At 40.2% G+C, this 24,450-nt stretch overlaps 2 protein-coding genes across 5 annotated transcripts in view; one reads left to right on the top strand and one right to left on the bottom strand.

Annotated features, from left to right (window-relative positions):
• Positions 1-958: 958 nt before the first annotated feature.
• On the top strand, positions 959-15,707 carry LOC102790724 (14-3-3 protein epsilon). Of its 2 annotated transcripts, XM_006785101.3 has the most exons (7): positions 959-1,177; positions 6,143-6,342; positions 8,016-8,122; positions 8,958-9,164; positions 10,091-10,227; positions 11,210-11,264; positions 14,591-15,707. In XM_006785101.3, the coding sequence occupies exons 1-6, from the start codon at positions 1,114-1,116 to the stop codon at positions 11,215-11,217; spliced, it is 723 nt and encodes a 240-aa protein (XP_006785164.1). In that variant the 5' UTR covers positions 959-1,113; the 3' UTR covers positions 11,218-11,264; positions 14,591-15,707. The 2 variants fall into 2 exon arrangements, with proteins under 2 accessions (XP_006785164.1, XP_006785163.1); XM_006785100.3 differs by lacking the exon at positions 11,210-11,264 and having other exon boundaries at positions 960-1,177.
• A 5,505-nt stretch (positions 15,708-21,212) lies between these two features.
• LOC102791202 (glutamate receptor 4) overlaps positions 21,213-24,450 on the bottom strand; it is a 158,876-nt gene continuing 155,638 nt past the window's right edge. For 2 of the 3 annotated variants that reach the window (XM_006785103.3, XM_006785102.3), the window contains exon 16: positions 21,213-23,033. In XM_006785103.3, coding sequence (XP_006785166.1) covers positions 22,869-23,033 — 165 coding nt within the window. In that variant the 3' untranslated portion in view covers positions 21,213-22,868. The remainder of the gene's footprint in view (positions 23,034-24,450) is intronic. The other variant, XR_015719727.1, reaches the window with a different exon arrangement.

Raw genomic sequence — 24,450 nt, forward strand, 5'->3', positions numbered from 1 at the left:
GGTTTGGCTTTAGCTTTAGTTTTCATTACGCAACAATACAAACAGACTTGGACAAGGGGAAGAGGATGGATGGTGGGAATAATACAAACATTTGGGACTCAGTCACAAAGACATCCCAGTATCAATAAACACTGGGACTCAAGCCTCATGTTGCTGGTTATGAAGACAAAAATTTAACATTAAAACAGAGTAATTTCTGGTGTATATCAGTTTATCTTTGGTTTAGTACATTGTATTATTTAAGGTTAGGCTTCATTTTTAAAAAAAAAAAATCCTTTCATATTTTTTCAGATAACTAAAACGTTTCTTGACATTTAGCTTTAGTTCAGTTTTACTAACTTATGATACTCTTGGTAAAGTAATTATTAATATAGTTGTTTGGAAAATAATAAAAAAAATAAAGTGCTTCTTTGTGCTTTCTTAACATGTTAGATTGCAAATTCTCCTGCACTCTTCAATGAGTGTAAGTGAATTGTTAAGGCGTTACCATTAAGGTGTTGGAGGGTTTTGAATTTACTTTATTTACTTAGAGGACAGTTTATTTTGAGACTTGTTTTTTATGTATTTTTCTATTATTTTATTTTTAAATGTATTTCATAAGTTTTTTTATCTTATATTTTAAATTATTTTTAACTGTATTTCATTACTTTTTCATTTATTTTTATTTTTTATTTATTTTCTTTAGCTTATTTTTAATTTTATTTATATTCCGGACCTTTTTAACTTATTCGTGTATATTCTTTCTTTGTTTTTTAATTACCTTAATTTTTTATATTACGTGAAGTTTATTTTTTAATTTCAGTTTTATTTAAATTTATTTACGTGACTTTTATTCATTCGCGCACTTTTTTTAAAAAAAAAATCACTACCTTTATTATTGATTTTATTTGAATATATTTTATTGACTTGGCTGGAGGCTATAGGCGTGGATGAGTCCGCTGCGTGGATTTCCCGGATGGAGCAGCGGCGCCATCTTTACGCCAGTGCTACCGGTGGCTCTTCGGTTCAGCGAAGCGACAGTGCTGTTGCTGATCCACCACCAGGAATCGCAGAGCAGCCGATAATCCTCCCTTTCCACTGGGACGCCACGAAAAGCCCCAGTATCCGAGCACCATGGCGGACAGAGAGAACTTAGTATACCAGGCTAAACTCGCCGAACAAGCGGAGAGATATGACGGTAAGGCTGCGGACAGATATCGGTGGTTGCAGACCGCCTGGCCCCTCTTTCCCCCTCTGTCTCCCTGCGCAGGGGGTTTGGAGACGCAGGTGAAGCAGTTCACATGGATTTGTTGGGTGAGACGAGACAAAATGGCGGAGGTTTCCCCAGCCGAATGAAACAATATACGTTTAAATGTAGTTTTCAGCTAATGAGGAAGGCGCAGCCAGCGTGCTGGAAAGCGTCCCCCGCGGTGTGCACTACTGCCAGCGAACATTTGTGTTAGTTACGCGGTGCTAAGCTGTTCTTCTTAGTTAGCGAGCTATTAAACGGCTAACTAGCTGGCTAGCCTTTCTTCAGCCCCGTCACGCCGAACTCCATTCAGAAAAACCACGACGAGTGCCCACACCCCGACAAACACGACCTGCAGCTCCGCTGACGCTGATCTTTCTGATCAATAACGAGTGGAAAAATCCCCAGAAAACGGCTTCAGTTATTGCTTACAAATCGGCCCCACAAAGGGTTTCAAGGGAAGCCCGTGTGGCAGTGAGTCTAATGGAAAACGTGCACGTAATTAAGCTCTTAAAATCACGTTTGAGGAATTTCTGTGCGGATCAACTTTTTTCTTCTTCTCTGAGGGGCTTCTCAATTTGCGCTGTAGCTGGCAAACTACAAGGTGTTTTTCAGCCTGGTCATTATAAGATGTTAGTCTTGTACCTAAACTGTAATCTTGATCAGAAGTCCAGATGAGCCAGTACCTGAAGAGTTTTAGTTTGCCTTTAATGCCTTTCAGTAATCTCAAATAAAATATATATATTAGTAAATGTACACAGTCATGAGGCAAAGAAATCTTATTAGTATTGCCTGCCTTGCAGTTCCTTAGTTAAATTCCTCTTTCTAGAAACTGCACATTGCCATGCAACAAGTAAAATAAGCCAAAACAGCCACCACATACATGACACATTTCATTAGAACAGTAATTTACTCAAAGTTGTTTAAATAGAACTAATATTAAGCACAGAGGTGGTCTGTTTGTGCTGTTTTTGCCACTGTTTATAAATAAAGCTAACATCTTGTCTGTTGCTGCTAGTGTATAATCTCCATGTTGTGGCACAAATGAGTCAAGTTTTCAAGTGAAAACAGCTGTTAGCATTGGGTTATCCTCACCTGATTCCCTGCATAGACTGTATCAAAAAGATGTAAATATAGTGACATCACCCATTGGCATCTGAGGTCCTATTTTGAAGCCTTTCGCCATCGCGGTTTAAAAACGAATCAGATGTAACGAGGAGGGGGTGCTTCTTTACTGGCAAAGTAGCTCGCTAATTGTTATCCTTAACAATGAGCGTAATGATCTTTACAGGCCCTTGAGCCCATAAACTGAGCAGGAACGTACTTGCGGCGAATTTCCCATGAACATCAATAGTATCGGAAGTCTTTTTGTAGCTCAGCTGTCGCCGTCTGGTGGTGCAGATTGAGTGCAGCAGACATTGCCTTTGTTTCCAATGTGGAAGCTACGTCCATGTTTAAAACCATCTGTTTCCTTGTTACTGTGTTTTGGCGGAGCTGCAAAGCAAGTCTCCTTTTAAATAAACTGACGGCCGGGCTCCTCAATTAGTTATTGTGGAGTCTTTCCACACTTTTAACGGAGCCCCTTCCAACAGGCTCTAAGTTAGCATTACCCAGCATGCCCTAGTTTACTCTTCAGATTATAGTGCCATGATGTTTGCTCTTTTTAAGAGCGCTAGCGGAGGATGTTTAATTCTTGCGTCACATGACTAAAACCATGTGGAAGACAGATGCTCAGTCAGTCGCTCTGCATCGCTCCCGGTGGCCAGTATAGAAACCACAGCTGGCTCTTTGGCTGTTCTCCAGTTTATCAGTATTTGAAAGATTCGTGTAATGCGTGGAGTTATGACCAGCATACCGCCCAGCCCTGGTGTAAAATGGCCTACCTCCTGCTGTGTGCAGGAGTTTATGCGTGAAAGCATCGCTGATGTGTTAAACTTCACTTTCCACACTCTCTCAGCTCCGTTTGTCTGGTTCAGAGTGTGAAAACGAACCTCTTTCTCAACAAAAAGTCACATTTCCCGAGTTTGTCTGCAGCTGCTGGTGTTAATTGCAGTCATTTGGTTCAGAGTGTCTGCCTCTTTTTTTTGTAGATGGGGCACAGAAATTTCCCTGCCGTCAATATACATTTGCGTTTAATCGTGCATTTTCTGGGTTAATCATTGTGCAAACAAACACGCCAGTGTCTGTGTTTGTGCTATTTTTAGGCTGCTCTGTCTTTCTGGGGTGCTGCTGCTTATAAAAAGCTTCCAGCTGAAGTAATTGAGGAAGAGAAACAAAGGCAAAAAGGAATAAAACATCACAGGAACAGGTTGCTGCAGTACAGGCAAAAGCAAGCTTTTCCTGCATGTAGCTGGAAAGTAACAATTTCAAACAAGCAGAAATACGATAATGGCTAATGCACACTGGATTTGGCACTTACGCAGTGCTTTTCTACTATTTAATGCTTCATAGAAGTATTTCTCCTATGCCTAAGTGCTTTTAACCTAACATTTCCACACACTCACCCACTGATGTCTGTATCAAGGGCAACTCGGGGTTCAATATATTGCCCCAAGAATACTTCAACATGCAGACTGGAAGAGTCACTCACCCAGTGCCGTCGAAATGTCGACGGCACCCCCTGCGCCCGGTGTTTGGAAATCAATGATCGGACAAGAGCTTTCCTCTCTTCTGATCCACTTTTCGGCTACTGTGGAGATCTCCAGGCCTCTCGTTGAACATGTTGGCACCTGCAGAATTCCTTTGGTGGAGGTGGTGGACGTAGCTTCTGGGTCACAAAGCCGAAGCAGAAATCTGCGTTCGTTTTGAGGAGTTTTATGTGCTCAATCACTCATTTGACAGCATACTGAATAAAAAATTGACTCAATTTTGTATATTTTGTAAATTTAGCACTATGGTAGAAGCAGCTGAGAGCGGACCAGCGGGCGTCCTTACATGATGGACTTAATGGGCTGTGTTGAGCCCGTGTAGTTTTGGTTCACAACCAAAATCCTAGTTGGCGGTGGAGTTTCTCTTTTCTAGCCAGTTTGAAAATTGGGTGTAGAAGAAGTAGTAGCCAGAAATGCACTAGAGGAAACGGCAATACTGAATTGCCGGGCTGATGCGAGCTGTGGTTTCTAAGGAGGTGCACAGAACGATGTGGCTTAGACTTTCAGAAAGTTTGTGGTTATGATGTACCCACGGTGTAGATTCAAAGCAGATGTAGAACAGCCCTCACGTTAAATACATCTCCTATAAATTCTTTCTTTTTTCCAAAGTTGAATACCTGAGCATTTAAGTAAATGAATAACGGTGTTACGTAATTTAGATCACTGATAAAAAATTGAGTTTTTTAGTATTTAAACAGAGATGCATGTCACTTTTACTTACCTACATCTTTACTATGATAGGGAGTAGCTTTGTCTGCCACCGCACAGCTAAAAAAGGTCGTGAACGTCTATTGTGCTCGTGCAGATTTCTTTTTAATGACTTGGTGTCCAAATACAGCCTGTGGAGGCTTCACTTGAAAAATGCTTTAAAAGCAGGAGGAGCTCACTGATTCGCTCTGAGAGCAGGCCGAGGTGGAGCCGCATGTTGAGTCCTCCTGGTTTGTAAACCAGCTCATTGTATCTGCTGACTGTATCTGATCATACATCACAAACTGGATGATTGGCACTTGTATTTTCCCTCCAGCGCTGGGCTGGGCGACAAGGCAAGAAATTACATCCAAATTAGATGTTTTAATGTGGTGTGTGGCTTATTTTAACCACTTTTTGTCCTTCATCCTGCCATCTTTGATGCTTCTTATGTAAGTTATTACATACTAGAATAAAGGTATTTCTTTTTAAGTTTTTAATTTTCGGTGTTTGTGTTCTTGATTAAAGAGGCTCCCCGTTGCCTCATTTATTTGACTCCTCGGGGTAGAAGCTCGTTGTGCTGGTGAATTACTCCTGAGATAAGTGCCAATCGTTTTGTTTTGCTGCCATGAATCAAACATGAAATGTTTTAAAGTACTGAAGATGATCTGGCTCAGCCCTCTGGTTTAATGTTCTGGCTCAGTTTCCATCGCCTCCCCGAAGGTGTCCACGATGGTAAATGTCTACATTAGAGGAGTTTATAATTGGTCAGCATCCCGGGTGCTCCATTAATAAATCACTGAAGAGGACAGAAACCTTTCATGACTGAGCTAATGGCATGAAGATGTGCTTGTTTTTAATTTGAAAACAATGAATGTTATTAACGGTAATGAAGACTCAGGGCTGAATATTAAAGCAGAAATATTTTCACATTTACCTTTTCTGTTGTTTAGCTCAGCGGAAAATTTCTCTTTATAATTCCAATCTGATGTAATGAAATTTACACAGTAGGAAGAACAGTAGGAAGTTACTGCTTCTGTGGTCCTTTTTTAAAAACTAAATGTAATACTTCAGCTCAAATATTGGAGTATTAGCTTCTTCAGCAACCCCTCCTTTAAACCTCCTTAATTCTCCTAGAGTGGCTTTGCATGATTCACATTTCAAAATAATCTTTATTTGTGTTAAATTAGGCCTCAGTGGAGCCTCTTGACTGTCTAAAACAGGGGTGGGGGAACTCCAGGCCTCAAGGGCCGGTGTCCTGCAGGTTTTAGATCTCGCCCTGGGTCAACACACCTGAATCACATGATTAGTTCATTACCAGGCCTCTGGAGAACTTCAGGACATGTTGAGGAGCTAATTAACCATTTAAATCAGCTGTGATTGGATCAAGGTTACATCTAAAACCTGCAGGACACCGGCCCTTGAGGCCTGGAGTTCCCCACCCCTGGTCTAAAACAAGAGCCTGAAACTGAGTTTAAAGCTTTAAAAGGAAAATCATGGTAGTTCCAACATTGCTCCCCTCGTCCTGTGGATAATTCACCCGACATTCAGCCGTTTGTTTCTATTTTGCTTCTTTCAGAAATGGTGGAGTCAATGAAGAACGTGGCGAGTATGGACGTGGAGCTGACGGTGGAGGAGAGGAACCTTCTCTCTGTAGCGTACAAGAACGTAATCGGAGCCAGGAGAGCCTCCTGGAGGATAATCAGCAGCCTCGAACAGAAAGAAGAAAACAAAGGAGGCGAAGACAAACTAAAGATGATCCGAGAATACAGGAAAACGGTCAGACACAGTTTAAACCCACATCTGATGCTGTCCTTGTTTTTCATTCTGGTTCTGCTCTTGCCACATGTGAAGTGATTGTATTTTTTTTTCTTCTTGCCACTACTTCACAGAGTGATTAAAAAACAAACCCTCAGGACTGAGGTAGCACTGGTTAGACATTAGTACATGCAGTTATTTCATGGAGATGAGAACTCTCCTCCAGGAAATGGTTTCACAGCCCAAAATGATGAGGCAGGTGGCAGCCACGAAATAACTCTAAATCGCTTTTTTCCCCAATTATGCTCCAGAGAAACTCCCAGTAACAGCAGAATTCAGAGAACGCCCACTGTGGGACTAAGTGCATGCTGACTCTGGAGTTAAATCCCCTAAGCTCTACGCTACGGCTGCAGAAGTTGATTATTTTATTAATAAAGTATTCTATCGTATCCATCCAGTAATCCTATGAGAAATACATTTCTTAATAATCATAATAAATATTCAAGAAATAAAAAAAAACAGGTCTTTCAAAATGAACTGCAATGTTTTTAATATCAGTCAAATAAAAAGCTCAGCTCATTCCTTTTAAATAATCACCAGCCCAGTAAAGTCAAATAGACCTACAACCTACACTAAGACATAAAGTTAACCAGCCTTTACTCTTCTTTCTTACAATAGCATGAGGCAAAAAAGAGTTCAGTTTCATCTCCTGGATGAGGTCAATTTGGGATGTGGGGTGTGTGTGCTTAAATGTACTAGTGAGTAAGAATATGGGCCTGTAAGCCTGTAGAAAATAAAGAAAGACGTATAGAAAAGTGAGCATATCAGCACTCTCAGAACTGACGTTTCCTGCTGCAGACGTTCTGATGGTGTCCATGTTAACGGCTACAGGTCAGCGGCTCAGTTTTACTGCCGTGCAAAAAAAAAAAGACTTAGAAAAGTACTTTCAAATATTAATACAGTTTATTTAATTAATATATTTTGTGTTGATTTGAATTTAACTCTGAAGCCTTGAATTGCAGGTCTATTTTTAGTCGCAAATGTGGGTGAAGCGCTTGCGCTTACATGGTGACAGCTGAGCGCTACCGAGTTGTGGATTAAACGAAGCATCGAAGCAAATGCATTATATTTAGGTTTTTTAGAATTATGTTATTCAACTTTCTCTGGTCTCAGCTATATTTAACATTATTTTATACAAAAAGCTTTTTTCACTTTTTTGTTTTGTTTGCTGTTTTGTTAATGGATCGCAAAATGAGCTTCATAGATGTCAAATATTTATTTGTTAAAATGTGTCTCATAACCTAAAAATAAAAAAAGATAAAGGAGAGAGGTCTGTCGTAAGTAGCCTTCATATACTATATAATGAAGGCTCTTATTGTGAAAAACCAGGAAGAAGCCCTGTTTGCTTAAGTGGAGACCAGATCAGGTCCCTGGTCCAGGTAATAAGTTAACCATCAATGGGAAGCATTTCTTTATTTCTTTGTGGCATTGTTTACTGCTTAGTTGTTACTGTAGAAAAGGCACAACAAGTTGGAAAAAGTTTTTATAGCATTAGCTAGCACAAGAGTGGCTGTCAAACACTGTCAGGTTAGTGCTGTCTAATTGAACACGCCAATATCTGCAAAGGTCTCAAAGCACACCGAGTGAGTAGGAACATGGTGTACTAACAGAAGCATCTGTGTTTTGTTCTGCAGGTTGAGAAAGAGCTGAAATCAATCTGCAATGACATTCTGGATGTACTGGACAAGCATCTCATCTTAGCTGCTACCACGGGAGAATCTAAGGTTTTCTACTATAAAATGTAGGTATCCAGTTCATATTTGAAATTGTACTAACAAAATGAGGAAAGTGGTGTGGTCGCCCACAGGTTTACATGTCAGAGTTGTTGTTACAGTGTGAATCTGAGCTTTTTAATGTATATTTGTTGTTGCAGAATCGATTGTTAAATAAGCAAATGTTAATTTCGGGTTGTTTGGCCATTTAACATAAACATTTGCTAACACATTTTCTCTTATTTTGTTAAGATACTGTTGGGTTGTGATGTCTTGCATAACTAGACTAAACCTTTAATCACAAATGACAGTCTGATATTTATTATTTAGTATTTTTCTCTGTTTCTGTGGCCTTATTTAGAGGAGCGCAGCCCTGTCCCATTTAGAATAAATCATTAAAGGTTGAGGTGAAGCTGAAGTCTGGAGGCTGTGGGGTAAAAATCATGCACTGTGCAGAAACTGGCCTGTCAGAAAAATTGGATGCATGTTTAAGCTCCATCTCCCACGATGAAATGGTACACGGTACCTCTCTTAAATTTAAAAAGTAGATGATTGAAGGAAAATCGCAAACTTTGGAGTAAACGAAGCTTGTTTCAGGAGAGTGTTTTGCTCACTCTGTTTAGTTGCTCTCTAAAAGATGCTTCTCTGATTAGAATTGTGCCCTAGTTAAGGGGATTAGGTGCCGGTCTAACTGTACTTATGTGATCCTAATGTGGTCTTTGTTCATTTTTATTAAAAAAATCTTTTTCCATGATAAGTATTAACCGATACCCCTGATTTATTTTGAACAGCTAAAAGCGGCTTTACCCTTCAGTATGCGAGTGCCCATATGTTCTTCATGGCCTTTGTGTTTGCCCCACTCAGGAAGGGAGATTACCACAGGTACCTGGCAGAGTTTGCCACAGGCAACGACAGGAAGGAGGCAGCCGAGAACAGTTTGGTAGCGTACAAAGCTGCGAGCGACATCGCCATGATCGAACTCCCATCAACGCACCCCATCCGTCTGGGACTGGCCCTTAACTTTTCTGTTTTCTATTATGAAATCCTCAACTCGCCGGACCGTGCTTGCAGGTGAGTGCACGAGATTGAGTCGTTTTTGATGTGGGGGGGGGGAGCACGAAAAACAGCAAAACAAGTTTGACGTCTGCAAGCAGGACTTCCTGTGGCGTCTTTGATGGGGCTACGGGGGTTTTACATCACGTGAGGCTTCAAGATTGTTATTGAACTGAAAGGAAACTACAAACTAAAAAAAAGGTGTGAAAGTAAAAGCAGTTTGTGGATGTCATCTTATGCTTTTTAATGGAATGATTTATAGAAAGAAATAAAATTTAAGTCAATTTTGTGCTGCTCAGTAGTTTATTTATTTCTTACTGTTGTGGTAGGCTGAAAAAAGAAGACTTGGATAATATAAGCAGCTTGGACTCTCGGTCTCTCATTACTGCCTTAAATTACTCATTACAAAGAGGAGCATCGTTTAGGAGTTGAGCCATCCAGGGTGCCAGATGAAATGATTCATGAACTGGCTATTCAACCACATTGACTTTATTTTGACTCGTCTCACAGCGTAGCTTATCGGCAAAGGACTACAGTTTTCCAGTTTGAAAAAAAGATCACACTGGCACCAGCCGGTCATTTGTTTGGGTATCTCACCAGGCTGCTTCTTGGATATCTTCCAGGTTAGACATGGGAAGAGCCTCCCGGGAACATTTGGGAGAATATCTAGATAAGTTGGAGAAGGTGGGCAGGGTTTAGCTTGCTGCACTTGCAACCTGGACCCAGATAAGGAGCTGAAAATGAATAGATGGCACATATAAATGTTCAGAATCGTCCGTGGATTAAGAAAAATAATTAGATTTTGGACACCAGATGTGATGGATGAATGGTGGATCTGACTGTCACACTTCCACATTTGCTTCACTTTTGATACGTCTGTGCTTCCACTGTGTGAAGTGAATCCTCAGCTCCTCTGTGTTGGTTCGTATCTTCTCTGCTGACAGGTTGGCGAAGGAAGCATTTGACAATGCCATTGCAGAACTGGATACCCTGAGTGAGGAAAGTTATAAGGACTCTACGCTTATCATGCAGTTGCTACGTGACAACTTGACACTATGGACCTCAGATGTGCAGGGAGACGGTGAGAGAACCATGTCTTTACTGTTCAGGCTCTTATTTAGTATTTCTGCTTTCTTTGTTTGCCCCTTTTTTTTTTTCTGCCTCTTTTATGGTCAAAAATCTGGCAAACAGGTTTCGTCCGGCCTTTCCTCTGAGTTCTGTGGTTTCTACACTGCTCCAAAAAATTACTGGATAATTATATTGATATGGACATGGTAATGTGTTAGGATGCTACATCATTTGACAGAAATGAAAGCTTTTAACATACAGAGAGCTAAATTCAAAGATGGCAGGCTCGTGCATTCTGCCAGAATTTTACTGCAGCAACACAAAATGGTACTATGGTAGTTTTTGTTGCACCCACGTGCATGCATGCCTGCCTGACAACCTCGGGGCATTCTCCTTATGAGATGGTGTCCACCGGGATCTCCTCCCAGATCTGGAGCAGGGCATCACTGAGCTCCTGGGCAGTCTGAGGTCTGGCAGCATTGGAAGGACCGAAACAAAATGTTGTTCTGTTGGCGGATGCTGGGGCCAATCAGTGGTGTAAAGAGCCTGCGTGCATACTCTCACTACATGAGGCCGAGCATCATCATGCACCAGGAGGAACCAGGACCCACTGCACCAGCGTAGGGTCTGACAAACCTTCAGGCAATAGCACGTATTGATGTACCATCCTGGAGGAGCTGGACTACCTGTGCAACCTCTGTAAGATCTAGGTATCGGTTCATGCTACCAGTAGTGACAGTGACCCTATCCAAACATAAAACTAGAGAAAAATCAGCCGAAGATGAGAATGAGTTTTAAAGGTGGAGGCGTCTGGCATTTTTTCGCTTAACCACCCCCTCTGCTTCTTAACTGACTAGATCAATATCCCCCAAGTTTAGCTGACTTGATGCTAAACTCTGATTAAAAAGTGTTTAATTTTTTTGAGCAGTGTATAAAATCACTCCCTCCTTTCAGGGTCGATACTCATGAAATCTTTTAACTTCTCTCCCCTGTAGATTCTTAAGGACAGCCCTCCTCCTTCTTTCTTCTCCGTTTTTAAAGGTCTATTTTGTAAGTCATTCCTCTTGTCTTGGGCTTTTTTCCACCTCGAGCCAATAGTCTTGCCTCACCACCCTAACATCCCTCACTAACTCACTCACAGCACCAAGTCCAGTGTTTTAGGGGTACAGAGCGGTAATTTGTCTCATTGTGTTGCTAACCTCTTCCACTTTTTTCAGCACTATGTTTGATTGTCTTCAGGGTGTCCGCAAGTCAAAAAAAAAAAACTTAGATAAAAGGCTGAAATACCTCCCAGTAAACAGCTGACGTCCCGAATCTGCTTCTTGGCCTAGTCAGATTTTAAATATAACTATTTATCAAATGAAGTAAAACACGGTCACATTGGAGTTGTAACAATTTAAACTACTTTAAATGCCAGTTTTGTGTTTATAACCTTTCATAAAGTAATATTTAGGTGCTTAATAATATTACAAAAGTATATCCAGACTGTGTTTGAGACCAGTTTGACACATCAGGGGTGGCTCTAGCTCAGGAGGTAGCTGGTCAACTACTAAAACGCTTTGAATAGCACTATATAAGAACCAGACCATTTACTTTAAATGTCTTAATGAGAAAGATGAAGCGTCACTATGCCAAGGTTTTTAAGTATCATAGTGAGGTGCAGTTACACAAAGTAACTAAATCTAGCTATAAAATGTAGCTTATTTGTCCCTTTGCTCAATATTTTAATTCTTATCCGCTACAAGAATGGCTTTGCATGGTTACACAACTTTGTGGTTTGAAACAAGCCACCTTTATTCTGATTGGTTGCCCCACTCAAACTCTCAATGACATCATGCAGAGCCAAGAGTAGAAAAAACTGCAGGAAACAGTGTTTAGAGCAGTCTGAAACCTGAGCCTTGTGCATGTGCTCCCCTCATCATGTGAGCCATGTTTAATATGAGCCTCCACCACTGTAACTTTGCATAATTGATAGAAAATATTGGAAAAGTGTAACAGGTCCCCTTCAAAATTATTGTTATTGAACGATTATCTCCATGATCAGTTATTCTAAGTGAACCAGGCGACTTCAGTTTTTATAATGTTAATTTTCCAGCTTTTAAGCTTTGCGCCCTAAATGCTGGTGTCAGTCTCACAGTTGTGGGCTTGTGAATCTGAAATGTAGAAACACAACCCACCTTCCTCCTGTGACCATACAAATGACTCCATCTTCTAATTTCACCATAAGGATTTGCGGACACTCTGCTTCTTCACAAATGCACGTCGGTGTGACTGAATCCTGCACACTGGGGCATCACAGCAGATCACATGTGTGTGGGTCGGTGTTTGGAAACCTGTGAACGCAGCCTCGCGGAAGTGTGACATAACGGAGGAACTGCAGTGGCAGCATGTGAGGCTGCTGCTCCGTGTCCTGCAGCGCTCTCACATCACAGTTAGCCGCGGTGCTAATGAGCACCGTTACGCTTTCTATTTTAATCATGACAGATTCTCAGGCCTTTGTTATCTGTGCCTCTCAATGCTTCATTACACGGATGGCTGTGCGGTCTCTATGGTAACCTTTCTAAGCAACCAGTTGCACAGGTTCACAAAGCATTTCGCCCTTGTTAGTAAGTCTGCACACAGCTCCTCCTTACTGGCCTGCACGTTGACGGTCACTGGTGAAAGTTGCAGTTTGTATGTAAATGTTTGGGTTATTTTTAGCATCTGAGCGTCTCCCGCTTATTACAATGATGGTCGTTTAAACTTAAATCAGGGACATAAGTATTTAAAATTTATCACATTACAGCTGCAGACAAATTACACATGTTGCCTTATTTAAATGCATGGCTGGCTTTGTGGGACTGTATCTAAAAGATGTCTGTAGTCTCTGGGTCTATGCATAAGTGCCTCAAAGCTGCATTCTTTCTAATAGCCAACAGAGGGGGCAGTGGCAAACTACTTCACCATTAGAAACTGACCTTTACAATGTTTAGGCGTTGAACTCCAGGCCTCGAGGGCCGGTGTCCTGCAGGTTTTAGATGTGTCCTTGATCCAACACAGCTGATCTAAATGGCTAAATCACCTCCTCAACATGTCTTGAAGTTCTCCAGAGGCCTGGTAATGAACTAATCATTGGATTCACATGTGTTGACCCAGGGTGTTATCTAAAACCTGCAGGACACCGGCCCTCAAGGCCTGGAGTTCGACACCGCTGGTTTAGAAGAACACAAACATTATGTCAGAAAACTACGTTTGTGTGATTCTTTAAAATTTACTCCTAAAGAGGAAAACTCCTGTAAAGGCATATGCACAAAGTTCAGCCACAGATGTTCCTGTTTCCAGCTTTCAGTCAGAAAATGACAAATAGCAGCTGGTTATAAACTAACGTTATACCGGCTAATGTTGGGCTTAAGTATCCTAAAAATCACACTTTCAAACTGATAAATAATTAAAGGAAATCCTCAGGTTTTACGAGAGTTCAATCACGTGCTGGTCGAGTTTGACAAGATTTAAAAAAAAAAAAAACCCTTTAGAAACAGCTGCAGCACTTACCAAGAGGAATAATTCATCACCTCAGATTTAGCTTCACTGACTCATCAACTCGTTTCGGACTCGTTACACAAAGATTGATGGCATCCTCCACAGCAAATGTACGTGGATAATTCACACTGGGCATGTTGACAGCTGAGGTAAACAGCAGGCTGACAGCTTACACTCACTGCAGATGACCAGGGGATATATTGGAAAATATTACACAAAACACCCGTGGGAGCGTTGTTTTTTTGTTTTTCCCCATTCCTGGTTTGCTGATATTATTTAAATATTTTAAAGTGTGTACAAAAATGTTTTCATACACAAACATGCCAGCCACCTGCAGCTGTTGGGTCTTGAACCCCTGCTGTTTTCAACACCGCTTCATTCAATGTGACAGTAGGCTACTGACAGCAAAGAGGGGTAAAAATGGGTTACTTCACAGGTGAAATCATACCTGTGTGCTGTTGAAACACTCACAGAACAGCAGCTGGCCAGTCTGCTTGCCCCACAGGACACAGGTTATGTCAAACCCTGTTTAATCTAATTAATTTCACTCCATTTAGACCATAAAGGGCTTTTAAATGAGTGCCGTCATCTTACTTACTGCTCTTTATACAGCTGTTACGTACTTTTATGTGAGTATTTGATCATTTTCTGATTTTACAGGCAGTTTTCCAACCATGGATAGAGCCTAAAAATTCAATATTTTACGGTCCAGGCTAAATCCGTGACTGGCAAACCGTCCCATAGTTTGGATATCCATGCTTCACTTCACGCTGCTCGTCACCGGTGATGCTTTTGAAATGTCTTTAAGTGTGTAGCAGCAGCCCAGTGACTGTTGGTGCTTTTTGTCTCCATCTCAGGTGAAGAACAGAACAAAGAAGCACTGCAAGATGCGGAGGACGAGGCCCAGTGAGACCGAACAACACAAGACAAGCTCTCCTCTTCCTCCTCCTCCTCCTCCTCCTCTCTTAACTCCCTCCTCCCAGCACTGTCTCCTGTCCCCAGCCACAGTGTTCAGCTGGGTTTACTCTGCAGCCCACTCCTACTCTACAATCCCCTCCATTTCCACCCTCCTGCCCCACCTTTTTCTCCTCGTATGCACGCCATCTCCCTCGTTTTTCCCACCCTGGGGGTTTTCACTTCGTTTTATTACTTTTTCTTTTTTTTGCACGCCTGTACTCCCTTTAAGGTTCACGTCCTCTTGCACAGTTTTTATTTTGCTTTATTTTGCTGTTATCATCTGTTGCCAAGTACGCTTGCCTGTATTTGTAACACACGTGCAAGAGTTTATTTAAAGACGATACTTTGCTGTTTTCCGGTGTATGTGCGCGCGTGTGTTGATGATCAGTATCTTGTCCGTGCTTCGTCAGTTGTCACATTGAGGAAACACAACAGTGATGGGAGGTTTAAAAGGGATGTGTTAAAGCTTTTTGGAAGAACTAAGTGCCCTCTTTACACTTTCTTTTTTGTGGTTACTAAACCTGCTTCTTCAACACATGTTCATTTTCTTTATTTCTTTCTTTGTTAAATTACAAAACATCCCCCACCTCCGAGCATCGCTCTGACCTCTCTCCTTGTCCACTCTTTGGACCAAGTTTTGTGCTGCGAGGCTGTAGCGCTTTCGCTAATGGCAGATAGTTAGGTAATGGCTTTTTAACAGACAAAATGTGCATCAGTGTGAGCGTGGGAGGGGATTGCTCAACACTCTTTGATTGTAACGTAATGCAGTTTTGCATTGGCACTATATAAAAACAGTTTGGGAAATAGAGGCCTGCTGTATCTTTACTCCCCTGACTCTTTCAGGTTCTCTTGTGTCCCTTCCCTCTCCTCATCCTCCTCTTCTTCCTACTCCTTCTGTTCAGTATGTGTAAAGTGAATCTGATTTGTACTACTGGATATTCTCACCGGAGCCACAAGTACCATCTGTATTCTTACTGAAACACAGCATGGAATTAACATTAAACTTCAAATTGAAAATCATGTCTCTTTCTTTTTTATTTATTTCAGTTTAAAATCCATGAAATCCGGTAGCTAGTAGTTATAGCGCTTCAGTGGTATCTAGTTTAACCTCCTAAGACCTGAACTCTTTCATGGCATGCATTTTTAATTTCTCTTTGCTATTTGGGCTGATCGGGCCCCAACTACACATTTAATTCTAGAGATATCGTATTAAAGTGCAATTTCAACAGCAAGTCTCAGTTTTTCTAGCCAATAAAGAAATCTGTCTAAGAAACAGTTCAGGTAGCTCGTTACCCAGACGGTCCTGGAACTATAGAGCAGACTGTTTTTAATTCACACAAAGGTTGTTGTTTTTTGTTTTTTTTTTTTAAATCTTTTTTTAAAACAGTTGGTCCAAAAATTTATAGTTGGTTGTGAAAAACCAGTAACTTTTGTCATTTGTTTATTTGATGGTTAATTTGGTGTAGCATGAATGGCTGTCAGTGAGGAAAGCTGTAAAACCTGCAGTTAAAGGGTCAAATCCAGCCCACTGGAGTCTGTGCCGGCCCAGTTCTGGGTCCCCCGGCCTTGTGTTTAACACCCATCTAATAGACCATTAGCCGGCAGCCAGTTAAATAGCCAGCCAGATCTTGTTGTTTCATTATTTCATGGCAAATTAAGCATGCATTATTGTTTCCTGGCAACACATGCCTAAACATGTCAGCCTCCAACAAAGCACAGCACTGAAACTGTTGCTGCTGTGGAAACGACAAACGTGTTTCACCGATTCAGGAACAAGTGGAACCTAGTAGATGCTTTTCATAAAGGTTTCAATTTTTTGGTCATTTGTCATCACATAATTCCTGTAATATTACATTTTAAATTCCTAATGTTCCTAATATTTCAAAAGTTCATAATGAGAAAATCAGAGACCATATTTTATCCCAAATTTATGATGGTTTTTACAGTAACTCTACACTCAATGGGAGTTGGATGAAAATGTGTTCTTTGTCATTTTCAAGTTTTAATATCTGTGAATCCAGTCCACCTGATTTGGACAGTTTTAAAGAATATTATGAATATTGTATATATTATGTATGTGTTATGGAAGAAAAGCTAGGAAAATATCCAAAAACCACAAAGGACCTGGAATTTTGCCCAGTTTCTATTAAGAAGTGTCTATTAAGTTTTCTGCCCCATAAATCTGAGGTTGTTAAGGTGGCGTGAAACTGACATGGAACGACGCCTCAGTCCTCGTGATGTTACTTTGCTGGGCATCTATACTCACACTTATTTTGATGGGCTTTTGAGCCTGATAAAATAATGAGTGTCAGCTGATAGCAACATTATACATTTTGATTACAGAGATATTAATTGCAGGTAAGTAAGGATTTCCCACACTGACTTCAGCTGTCATACATGGAGTGAAATAACATTTTTAATCAGCAGAGGGCAGTGATGGGAATCTCTTACATCTCACTTTGATTCAGCATCTGTATCCTCACTTATTTTTACCTTCACCGGCTGTTTCCCAATTCAGAGTCTGCAGCCTTAAAGTACGCAGCCTCAACGATCCTCAAGGGCCGCGTACTTAAGGCCGGAAGTGCGAGGCTTGTGAAATGGGACGGTCTAGCCTCCGTTGCGCTGCCCAGGTTGCCTAGCAACCATGATACTAACAGCTGGAAACGTTTCATACAGCATTTTTGACAGAAATGAAGAAGAAAATCTTTTGTTCATTTGTTTGTTTGTTTCTACATGAGCTTTGATCATTCTCTGTAAGATTAAGGTCAGCTATTGAACGGCATATATTTTAAAGTAAAGGCTTTAAAACCAAGTTAGTACAAACGTCACTAATGTCACATGACTTTGCCGACATGTGGCCAACAGTAATGTTTTAATGTTCTTCGTTATTAAACATTTGCACATAAATAAGTGACATAATATTCAGTACTCACTTAAAGTTTACTCTTCGGGTGCCCCTCATCCACCGTTTTATTCCGGCAAAATTATCCACACCCACCGCCGCGCTATGCATTCTGGGATATGTTGGGCCATGAAGTCTACACCGCCACGTCCTTAAAATTCAGGGAAATGAAGGAAAGCATTTGAGGGCTGCATTTCGAGCAGCCTTCGAATTGGGACAGCCTTCGTCGTGTAGCTGTGACGTAATTGGCCTTAAAATGCGGCCTTTAAGGCTGCAGACCCTGAATTGGGATACAGCCACCTTTAATAAAAAGTGGATTTTGGGTAAACTTCAAAGGGTCACATCACCGTGTAGATTTGTCAGGTCAAAACAAGCATAAAGCAAAAGACATCTTTGTTTGGACCTACAACAGACACCAGGCTCATATGCGGTGTGGTTTCAACCTTTCCCTGATGTAATGCCTGGTCTTTATAGTCATGCTGTATTAAAATATGAGGCTTACATATGAGTTAAGTTACACAACACGCATTTTAAAAAAAAAAGGTCTTCTAAACAGATCAAACATCCAGAGTTACCAGTGGATTTTTCGGCTGTTGTTTTGTTGTTAAATTATGAATTATTTCATGTTGCTAATGCTCAAAAGTTATACAAAAAAAAAGCTGTACAAAAACTAGATTTTGGCTTAAGATCAGTATCCAGTCAATATCTCCCTGTGACAGTTAACCTTAACACAGTGATTCAATTCAGCTTATATATTTAGTATTAATGTTGACATATTTTTTTTTATGTACTTTTTAAAAAAATCGAGATGTAGGCATGTGTTATTGAGCTCATAACAGCTGTTATTTTGTTGTTGTTTTCAGAAATATGTGGACCTCACAGGATGGCAACTACAAATATGATTTATTAGAATATGTAGATACTTTAGATTCAAGGTAGTATCAAATGTTTAAATCAGCTCAGTATTACTCTGATTGGGAATATTTTTCTGCACAATAATTATTTTCAGTGTTTCTAATCTTTGCACAATTTTTCAATAATACAGATTTTTTGTGCAGTGAGCGGCTTTCATAGTTTTTTATTCCCTTTTTTGCAAAAAGAATGGTTCTAAAAACATACTCCATCATACCTTATTGGCCGAGAATAGTAAATCGTTTTTGGTAATATAGTAGATATTAATTAACCCTTTAAAACCGGTCGGAGCAGCACGCTCTGTTTTGCGTAACTATTTTTAAATCCCGGTAGCACTGCAACCACGTAAGCTAGCGCGATAATTTTTTTTGCATTTTTTTGAAAACCGGAAGAGTTGTACTTACATCTTATGCCATCAGCTTGTCCTAGGTCACGGTTTCCTTCCACATATAGCTTTGCAAAAACTACATAAAAAGCGCTTGCAGCAACAAAAACATAATATTCCAGAAACACGCTTTGCCGATCTGATCAGCTGTTCATAACACATCCTACGTCGAACTTTCGCACGTCCGCCATTACTTGCCTGAAACCGGAATTGACGTCATTTTCGCGGAAATGTAGTTGTTTTTTTTTTTTACCATCACGCCTCATGAGCTTAGATTGGTGTTTTTAAAGGTTATCTTTGACTTTATGACTTTCTGTGTCGTTTCTGGGATGCTTAGAACTCAAATTGCACTGCTGGAAATAGTTTATTTTGATGCATATGCTGCTTCTTTGCAAATTTGCACTATAATATTTATTTTCGTTTTTCCTGCAGTATATAAAAATGGGTGTATTTCAAAAATAAAACTATGAAGACACTCAAAATAAATTTCCTGTGGTGGGAAACTATTTTGTGCAACTTTTTTTGTATTTACAGTTTTGAGGGATAAGCCTCTTAAATTTCTCTAACTAGAAATATATGTTAAAAAAACAAAAACAATTTTCAATTTTTTTGTAGTTTATTGCACTTTTTTGCAATTTATGTAATTACTATGCACTTAATGCAGACATATTATTAAAATTTGGGCTATAATGGTTGTATTGATGTATAGCAACTTGAAATGCTCCCAAAAATGGCACTACAGCATGTAAAAATATAATATAAGCTCTGGCGGACTTGGTTCTATGGTAGGTCTTAAAGGGTTAACTATACAAGTAATATTTTAATCTAAATGTGGCTGGGATCGTTCAAATATTGATAGTAATGATACCAACGGTGTTGATGGTCTTGGGTCGATGGTAGCGCGATAGTATCAATACTTTTTTTCTGTCCTCTAAGTTTAGTATGTAGACGACTGTTTTAAATAAATAATTTTTATTTAGCCTATATAAATAACCCAAAGCACTTGAGAGACAGACACATTTACATTCCAGGTCTCCTAAAAACTTAGTTTCAAAATACATGAAAAGCTGAAACGTGGTGTGGTCATTAAAATGCATTCAGGATTTGCAGACTGATGATGATTCCTCTCAGAAAACCCTCTTTGACATAAGCTGCCTTTATAGGTTAAAAGTATCCGTGCAATTTTTGGCCCTGTATTTACTTTCTACCGCACACCACTGTAACAACTGAGAGCACAAAAAAGCAAATATATTCCCCAAAATTCTAACGTTTCCTTAAAGTCTCAGCAATTCCCAAAGAAAGTGAACGAGATTCTTGGTGTGGAAAATGGAGGTTTTAAATCCTGGATTTGCAGCAATGTCAGAAAGTCGGCGGGGTGGGGTGGGGGGTCGCCATGTATTTTCTGTCTTTAAACTAGGAGCATTAAACTAAACTGCGCTTTTCACTTACATAAAGGTTCTGTGAAGACTTTTCCTTATGTAAGTTGAAAATTTCGGTATTCAGCTGTAATCTGGGATTCACAACAAAAAACAAAGAAAGACTATTGGCGTGTCGTTTGTCACATCTTAACATGTGACCTTGCGGCGTAAGGCATCAGCAAAAAACCCTATAATGTCTTTATACAAAGCAGCTGTAGCCTCCTGAGACCCTGTGTCCTCGCATAGCGGACATTTCTCTGCCTTATAATTCGATCTGATCAATAAAGCTGTTTGAACCATTTTTGTTAGCTCTATAAAACACAAGCCCCCCTGTAAGGACACACTTGAAAAAAACTAGCTTCTGTTTAAAGATGAAGGTTTGTTTTTGAGCGCTCCCTTCCATCCTCTTCTGTCACACCAACCTTTGCATGTCGTCCTTCACCATATCCACGAATGGTCTTCCTCTTTTCCTCCCGCTTGGCATCTCCATCTTTATCCTCCTTTCTTCGATATTTCCACTCCTCGGCTTGCATCTCTAACTTATCAGGACCAACTGAGGTCAAACATCTAGGAGAAATTAAATGGGTGTCCCAGACAGATTCCAAAGAGATTAAACATGCTGGACCAGAAGCCAATAAAATGGCACCACTGTGAAATTCAGAAAAAGTCTAGCTTGTTAAAACCTGCATGAACCGCCCAATACCCAGACGTGGTCAGTAAATGGTTTTTAAAACACAGGGGAACAACATCTGGTCAACACAAACATCTGATTCCACAGTTAAAAGTGCATGGATCTGAGAAAAAACACAAATCACACCACACATCACACTTTGTAATTTCTTTTTCTTTGTTTTTTTTTTTACTTAAAAAAGATCAAAATAAAGATGTACAGCTGGAACCAAAATAAGACGCCGTACTACACTTCAGCTCTAAAGACAGATGGCAGAACAAGAAGGCATGGACTGCGTCAGCTGGTTTGTCCGCTCCACACCGGGCTACAGCAGATGAGCGAACCAGGAATCAGCGAAAACCAGCCCAGCCGTCGCTGATGGGCAGGGAGGGAGGGAGGGACGAGGTGGCTGGTGCTGCTGAAGATGTGGCGTTTTTCATATCCGATCGCAGATTGTCCACTTCCGGGAGAGACCAGGACACTTTGAGACCGAAGCAAATACATTTCTGCTACAGGGTGTCCAGCCTCCCCCGGAGAATCCACAGTGACTCAAATAAGGAAGGGCTCTAATCACTGCTCGACATACAAACGGCGGCTTCGTCAGCTGGGGTTTGATGTCTTACTGGCGATAAACACTTCAAATAACATACAGCGAGAGTAATGGCATCGTCCAATTTTTGTCACGTCTCCGCAAACATAATGGTCTAGAAAGGACTACCCAGATAGCACTTGACTTTCGACATTTAAAACCGGGAGACAGACGCTTAATTCTTTTATGTTTCTGAGTACAAAAAATAGACCAAAGAATGAAAAAAATAGTTATATTCTGAGTGCAGAGGCTTGATTTATGAAGCTCTACTCATGAGCGACTCTCTGGGTCTATGCCTGCACAGTGAGGGTTGTGGTTTAAGGATTGGGGGTGGCACTAGTTAACATTCATCATTGAATATATTTATTAATTTCCAACAGGTATCAGAATATTTGGGCAGTCGATACCCCTTCACATTAAAAGTTTGAATAGTCCTATATAATGAAGTTAAGTATTCAACACATTTTGCCTTCCCTACGTCTCATTTTTCACTTTTTCATCTTTTTTTTCATTATTGCGATGAATAAAATCTTTTTAAAGATGATTTACCAAAAAAAAGTTCTGTTCACTACAATATCTGCTATATACATCTGTTTAAAAAGCAAGCACAGTCATCCCTATGTACAGCTAAAGATTTCATTGTGTTGTTGTTCACGGAATATACATATTTATTATTTTCACAGTTTTCTATGTTTGCTCTTATATTCAGTATCAACAGACTTCATTTGTTCTTATGAATACAAATGTTTTTCAGCGCACTGAGCTGTCAACCCTCCCGTGTTGATATCTGGTGATGTCTCTTGAACGCTGCTCGTGTCTATGTAGCAAATACGGTTCAGAAACAATCTTGATTGTGGTTCAGTTTTGTTTTCTTCTCTTTTTTTTTGACGATTCACAGCAATCCAAAAAAGTTCTGAGTTTCAAGTTTACAGTTTTCTGGTCTGCCTCTTCATCACGTATCATGATATTTTTCATTTCCTCTCGTCTTCCTCTTCTGTCACTGGAGCTGTAAAACACAGTGGATTTTCCACAAGCGTACGCTTCCCAGTTTAAAAGAAAAAAAAAAAAAAGAGACAGTTCTGCCTCAAGTTTCCACAGATTTCGGAGAGCAGTCATCGAGCCACTAGCCTCTAACCAGCGGGGGTTTGTTGTCGGTCCAGTCGCGCCCACTGGAGGAGACTCGTCAGCTGTGTGAATGCTGTGTCATTGCGGTTACTTTGTGTTTGTGGGCGGTGTGATTGTTGGTCTTTATTGGTTGGTGGTGGTGTTATTGGAATAAGGCACTTGAGAGGTTTTTGGTTTTCACGGGAGCTCAGAGGAGACCAGGGCGAGGCCGGAGCTCTGGCGGATGGGAGGCCCGGCGTGGACCGCCTTGGGACAGTCAGGCGTCAGCACCCGTCCGTTCTCCCCAACGCTGCCGGTGATGGACAGACGGGCCTTGTTCCTCATAGCTTCTGTAAATGTTAGCTGGGGAGACAAGAGATGAAGAGAGAGGTTTGTGTGTGGAGCAGGTGGAGATGAGAAAAAATGGAGCATTGCAAATTGGAGTTTTAGGTTGTTGGAGTTTTAAATAAAACCTGAAATTGCTTATTATCATCGTACCTTCTTAGAGGTAGTCTAGAAACCATTCACTTCCCTCAAAAAGTTTTGATTAAGTCTTTAAAATGAAAAGAAAAACATCTTGTATATTCTGCTTATTGCAGAATATAAAGTATAATAAACATAATAAACACGCATTTCCCCCCATTTTGCCTAACTTATCCAGTGAGCTTTGAACCAAACAGTACTTTGATGTGTCTTTAAACATCACTGCAGCCCCCCGGTGGCCTGTGATGGTACTCCAGGTGGGCAAAGAGAAGTAAGGTAAAATGTACAGTTTGCTGTCAGAAGTGCTGGGCCACCTACGAAACCGGCTCAGTCATGGAAACCTGTGCTATGAAGCTCCTGGTGCACATTCTCTGTGCTGATGTTAATGCCGGATAAAGGATGAACTCTCTTTTTAATAAAAAATGTTTCTATGTGTTTATTTTTTAACATTAAAAAATAAATGTATTTGAATAAATTTATGTGATTGGCTGTAATTTTACGTGGTCTGCCAATCCAGTGGCTGAGTCACTGTGGTCATTGAACACTTCCTGTTTCTAGTAATTACACTTGGAGTAGACCATGGAATATCTAGGTGGAAGGATAATTCTGTGACTTTTAAAAAATATTACAAATGTTTGGAAGAGCAATACAATACTATACAATACAAATAGCTTAATAAGGTAATAAACAAGAATTTTAAAATCACAATAGAATAAAGTGAAATAAGTATAAACTGGGATGAGATCCATTGGGTCATCTACAATAAATAAATAAAAACCAGTTAACTGAAATTTGTAATTCTCATTTTAAAACGTAAATAGAAATTTTACTTTTAATCTTTTATTTTTACAGATGTTAATAAATTTAGACCACCTGTCATAGATCTGACAGATGGTGCTCTAATAAATATATACGGTGTACTGTATTGTATAATTATAGTATACGGTTACATAGAAAACACCGTTTGGCGTGGTTCTAGTAATTTAGTTGTAAACTGCTAGGAAATACTTATATTTCAAATAGATATTATAAAAAGAAACAAACTGGATTTTAAAGTTAATTACTTAGTAATATTTCTCTTATGACCAATATTTGTTAATGAACTTTTAAAAGTAAAGTAATAACTTGTAAATTTGTGATGAAAGGTGTGAGTGGGCCACAGAGCTGGATGCAGTTATAGGAGTGGCTGCATTAATTCTTCTCCACCAACAAACTTCTCACTTATAACAAATACCAAACACTAAAACTCCAACATGCAAAAAACTTCTAGAACGGGCCCACTGTATACCATAACTAT

Source organism: Neolamprologus brichardi, chromosome 10 (genome assembly GCF_056152115.1).
Source record: "Neolamprologus brichardi isolate AB-2024 chromosome 10, ASM5615211v1, whole genome shotgun sequence".
Lineage (NCBI taxonomy): Eukaryota > Metazoa > Chordata > Actinopteri > Cichliformes > Cichlidae > Neolamprologus > Neolamprologus brichardi.